The 6,000-nt window shown below is 35.5% G+C and overlaps 1 protein-coding gene across 1 annotated transcript in view; it reads left to right on the top strand.

Annotated features, from left to right (window-relative positions):
- The first annotated feature begins 1,289 nt into the window (after nt 1-1,289).
- The window catches only part of wg (wingless), a 238,778-nt gene continuing 234,067 nt past the window's right edge, over nt 1,290-6,000 (top strand). The window contains exon 1 of the mRNA XM_067146510.2: nt 1,290-1,396. Within this exon, the coding sequence (XP_067002611.1) occupies nt 1,290-1,396 (107 nt within the window). The remainder of the gene's footprint in view (nt 1,397-6,000) is intronic.

The following is a 6,000-nucleotide window of genomic DNA, read 5'->3' as shown; positions in this document are numbered from 1 at the left end:
TATTATTATTATTATTATTATTATTATTACTATTATTATTATTTCCACTTTCCTTTCGGCCAGCTATGGAGCATGCTATTTCAACCGTTTCCTGTCTTGAGCTTTAAAACTCACCCAGTACTCCCGCACTTTCTTCGGCTCGCTTCCTTCCGTTTCTCCCTGCCTTTTTTTCATTTCAGATTTTGTTATAAAACTCTGTAGACCTTCAAGTACTTCTTTAAAGGGTCACGTTCCAAGATTTAATCACACAAGATCCGCAATTCTTGTAAATCCTTTTCTACTTCTGTGAACCAATTCCCTTTAGTTACCTTATTCAGAAAGTAGGCAAAGATTCGAGTTTACAGTCTTTCTGGTATAATTCGTTTTAAGTGAAGTCGTTAAGAGAACAAGAGTTAAGCTGCGACGTTTTCTTTTCATTTATCCCATGTACCGGTAATACAAAGTTTATTGTTATTATTAGTCTATTATTATTATTATTATTATTATTATTATTATTATTATTATTAAAATGTATATTTTACAAAAACATTATGTAGGATAATGCAATATTCATCATTCCACTTAAAAAGATGGAAAACACGTCGAAAATAGACGTTTCTTGTGAACAAGAAACTCATATGAGTAATGCTCAATTAGTGGTTGACAGCTGCTTGAGATGATTCAATAGTTCTTTCGAACACTGTGTTTTCGCTTAAATATCTCACATTTATCTTCAATCTTATCTTTCGAAGGCCATGATATACCCGATGTTATGGTATGACGTTTCTTTTCCCTACATCTGTAACCCATGTAAAATAAAATCAATTATATTTAATGGACTCCTGTCTATTGTGACTTTGGATTTGTGAGACCCTTGTACAAAGCCAAGTCCTAGAGCGCTGTTTGTGAGCGAAAGTGTAACATCTCATCTACATTGGGATTGGTCCAGAGGCTAGCCCCGCCTAACGCGGGGGTGTTGTGTCATGTTCACCTGCAGGCGCGCGTACTGGTTACCTGACAAGCGCGGGCCCCTCCCGATCACAGTGTGACACCTCCCACCGGCGAGGCAGACACGCCAGGGCTTCAAGAGCGCGCGCATTCAAGCCAGTACAGCGCTTTGCACTTCCACGGTACACTACTACACTGGAAAGGGGGTGTTGAATACACCAAACCGGGTGGCTGAGGAACAATACAATAATAATAAGATATCGTTATTTTCCGGCGGTGTTCGGCCGAGTTCGGGTGGCCACTTGCTAGCATGTGGTGTTGTTGTGGCGGGTGAGCAGTGCACGGTGTCCATGTGACTGACGATGAAGTGGTCTTGTGCGCCGCTGGTGCTGTTGTTGGCGCTCGTCACCCTGGCAGAAGAGGTGGCCAGCAAAAGCAAGGCGAACCGTGGTCGAGGCAGCAAGTGGTGGTATGTTCCAATAAGCAAAAAGAAAAATGAACCCTTTGTTCTTGTCCTAATATAGCTCATCAATTAATTGTTGAAACTTTTATTTTTTTATCAAAGGTACACGCCTATGAAAACAAAAAAGAGGGGCGAAAAAAGAGGGAAGGTCAGGGTGATAAATTTCGTGTACGCAAAAGTGAGCATCTTCAGTTCGAAAAAAAAAAAAAAAAACTAGCAAAACCAAAATTGCAGGAGGTATGTGGTCATAAATATTTACAGTTGCTTTTGTGTATGAATACCCGCTACAAGGAAACAAGTTATCTGGCAATATCGTTCCATTTGATTTAAGTTGTTAAATTAAAAGATAGGGAAATTTTGAAAACTTGAAGATACACTTTGTGTAAACGAAATGTATTTCATAATTGTTAGTAATATTACTAGGTTTTTTTTTCATTTTGTTGACGCAGTGTCTTGATAAAAACAAACTATGATCTCTAGTCTTAATTTCTCAAAATATCAGTGGCGTAGGCCTATAGTTGTGATTATGGCAAGTTTCTCTATATTTACGAATACATTGTACGTCCCGTAGTACATTATTATTATTATTATTATTATTATTATTATTATTATTATTATTATTATTATTAACTAGTCGATCGGGTTCTTTAAATTGAGCTACTATCAGTCACCTTCTGAATTCTGTAATTTTAAATAAACAACATTTAGTGACATATAAAACTGAATGTGGTTTAGCGACGTCTTTAATTCTCCTGCTTGAGTTTTGACCAACAGCATCACGAATTACAGTTTATATTGTAAATATTTCTTTATTATAATGATATAAGGAGAGAGAAGCATTGGTTGTATTTCGTATTATGACATTGACGAGAAAAGAACCAGGACAATTTCTCCCGATTATTTAGGAGAAAGCGGGAGTGGGGGGAGAAAGAGTGTCATCATTGGTACTGTCTCGCACAGCATCAATACGTTTTGTGCCTCAGACACTTTAAATATGTTTTCATAGACGGTATTTAATGAACAGAACCTCGTTATTATGCCTCGGAGTAGCGTTGTCACTTTCTAACAATTTCCCTTTTACTCCCTCGCTATTGAATTGAATGACTGGCGGAACTGAAAACTGATCCGAAGATTTTTTTATTTATGTCTACCGATCTTGTTTCATTTTCAATAAAACAATGTGATTATCTCTGTCAATAACAAATTTTTGAATGGCTCTCGTTTCTTCATATCAAATTCATCTGTTAATGCCCTACTCCAGTTTCAACAGAGATAAGTCACTGGATTTATTGTGTCAGGTTAACAAGTTAACCGAGGTGGTTGTTTTATTAAACGAACTATAAACATACTGTGTCTCTCATATCCATTCATTTAATTAGGTTATTACATCTAGCTGTCAGCCGTACTAACGTCATTTAATTATTACCTTCGATTTTATACGTAAGATACGCAACGTGTAAAAACTAACAACATACACAAGGCTTAGCGCTTAGCAGTTAAAACCAGTCGGATTAATTTTTTTGATACCTGCAACGCAATTTGTCATCGTTAGATTGACAGGTTAATTCGAAGTTCTTACATGGAATAAAATCATAACTGTCATGAGAGCAAGAGTTCATTGGGTACCTAATTATTAATTTTCAACTGCAAAAATAATCCTAAGATTTATTGGTTATCTATTGCAGTTTAAGATGAAACGGTATTAAACAGTGTTACGCTGATTATAGTTAACAACCTGCTTAAATACAGCAAGATGAATTACAAATTTCCATGGAATATCTACACTTAAAAAACTTTCTCGGATCACTGTGAAATGTATGCGGCAAGATTTTTAGTTGTGTACTTGCGTTGTTAATTAGGACAACTGAAATAAATGTCCATACTCCTAATAATTTTACGAGAAGTTGATAAAACAAATGCGATCAATATTTCGTTTTCACGACCGCATTGTACTCGAAATAAACTCGTGAAAAAGGAATTAGACTTTCATGTGTGAAAATTGATGGTCTGGAAAGGTTTAGATTTTGCATCGAAGTTTTTTTCCTCAAGATTTCATTGTATCGTGATTAATATACTGTCGAGTTTATGGACCGAATTTTTTGAAGAAATACTAGTTTTATTAACAGCAAATATCAATGGGATATGCATTAATTGCATGAAGCTAATAAATAAGACAGTTGTTTCACTAGAACTATTTTATTTACATTATCAGCAGGTTTCAAAGATAGGTTTTTACTTTACACCCATAAAACAAGGGGATGGTTGTCTAGTTAATATTTTATTTAAACAATAACCACCGTCACCTGTTAGTTTCGTAATGGTTATTTTCATTTTTCAATGAAATGCCCTTAAAATAAGAGAATGGTTAGTTAGGTAAACTTCCACTTAAAATATTACTCGCCGGGCTAAGTGGCTCAGACGGTTAAGGCGCTGGCCTTCTAACCCCAACTTGGCAGGTTCGATCCTGGCTCAGTCCGGTGGTATTTGAAGATGCTCAAATACGACAGCCCCGTGTCGGTAGATTTACTGGCACGTAAAAGAAATCCTGCGGGACTAAATTCCGGCACCTCGGCGTCTCTGAAGACCTTAAAAAGTAGTTAGTGGGACGTAAAACAAATAACATTATTATTATTAAAATATTACTCACCACTTGTACATTTCTCGTCTGTTGTTTTCAATGATAGGTTTGATTCTGTAAAGAGATGTTTATCTGGCCGTACTTTCTCTTAAAACAACTTTACCCACCACCCGTAAAATAGTCTTACTTCATATCTGTTGTTTTCTTAATAGTTAACTCTTTGTTTAAGCATTTTTAACATATTGTACGCAACTGATTTGTAATATGCCGAAAACACGATAATACGACGAGTGTGTTCTGCGGTACGCACTCGCTGCTATGAATGTTAAGGAGGAAGTCTTCACTGTCGGGCAAGTTCTCGGTGGTTTGCATGTCACTAGAGCTTGTTTCATGCAAATTGGCTGCTGACTTAACAATGGGTCACTGTATTATACAGCGCTATTCTATCAATATTTCATCGCTGTAGCGAAGGAACTGCTTTAGATGGTGTCTCAGGCACCCGTGAGGACGTGATGTGGTCTGTCCTATTGGTGACTCTTCACCTTGCTTGATTTATTTATTATGAATATTACTGTCATAGTGAATATTAAGGAAAATGGGTCATATTTTTAATAACTCGTTTATCGTATCTCGAGTTTTACGTGGAACCAAATTAAAACATGACATCTAATTTAGAAAATACCAATCCTTGGCTCTAGATTAAAAACATGGTTGCCTCTGTGAAAATCCAGTGACGCTGTCTATCCGTTACTACACCCCGTGTTCGATAACGATTGTTTTATTGAACCTTCTAAAAATGTTCATTTTATTACATAAATCGTTTGCTTTATTATCTATGACGGTGATGCTACTGTAGAGGTGGATGTTCATTGTTTTGAAATATAGTCTCGCTGTAGCAAATTATGCTGATTATCCATTTATATTGGCATAAATACCTTGGTACAATATCAATCTAGGCTACTTCCTAAAAAGTCATTTTCAAAATTTTCAACTTTCCCTCACGATACTAAACAGCTGTAAATAAATTAGTTTTTTCTATTCCTGTAATAAAACCAAGACTATGACCTAAGCCTGAACAACATATATATTCTTATATTCTACTTACGATTAAGTCAATATTAGCCATTGTTTGACCCGTTGCCACCACTGTTAAATCATATTTTGCACTAATAGTGTGTTATTAACTGAGGCACGATGACTTTCTGAATGCAGGTGTTTAAATGGTACTCCAAATGATAATATTCTTTGAAAGTTAACTATGGCGACTTTTAATAAGTTAAATTTTATATGGCAGTGTTGTTATGTGTTGCTATAGAGAACACCACATATTTCTTTAGCGAATAGTGTACGGGAAGTATTTTGTGATAGCACAGAACTGAGAGGAGTGTTAAGTCTTCACAGTTGTAGACTATAAAAACCCGGGATTAAGATAAACTCTTGTATTTGTAGTGTATCCCTGTGATGAGAGATGGGATGTTATATATTCTACGGTAATAGCCTTTTTACACTAATTTCGACACAACCTTAGTATTATGAATTGATCATCCTATCTACTCAAATAATTAAAGATAAATTCCAGTACAGAATTATCTGACTAATTTTACCTTCACGGTGAAGGCTATATTCTATCCTGACATCAGTATTAACCCAGATAAGTTAATTCCTTATTTTTGTCACTATGAAGGTCCCTATAGTAACGGATATCAGTATTAACCTGGTAATAGTGTTTACTTCAAATAAAATTTCACCTGTATTTCCCATGCAAAAGACACGGCAGATCATTTTTGGAAAAAGCAAATTTTTCACTTACATTTTAATTTGGAAAAAGCAAATTTTTCACATGCATTTTAATTTGGAAAAAGCTAATTTTCCACTTATATTTTAACACATAAACTGCTGCCAACTATCAGGAAATATGTCCCAAGATAGTTAATGCATTTGTCTTTAAATGTTACTCATTATTCTGAAAGGGCAATAGTCTTCTCCTGAACATAAATAATGGCTTATGCAGGTCTTTCGAATTGACTCCAGT

Source organism: Anabrus simplex, chromosome 4 (assembly GCF_040414725.1).
Source record: "Anabrus simplex isolate iqAnaSimp1 chromosome 4, ASM4041472v1, whole genome shotgun sequence".
NCBI classification, from domain to species: domain Eukaryota; kingdom Metazoa; phylum Arthropoda; class Insecta; order Orthoptera; family Tettigoniidae; genus Anabrus; species Anabrus simplex.
The sequence above is the reverse complement of the archived record's forward strand: the minus strand, read 5'-3'. Positions and strand labels throughout refer to the sequence as shown.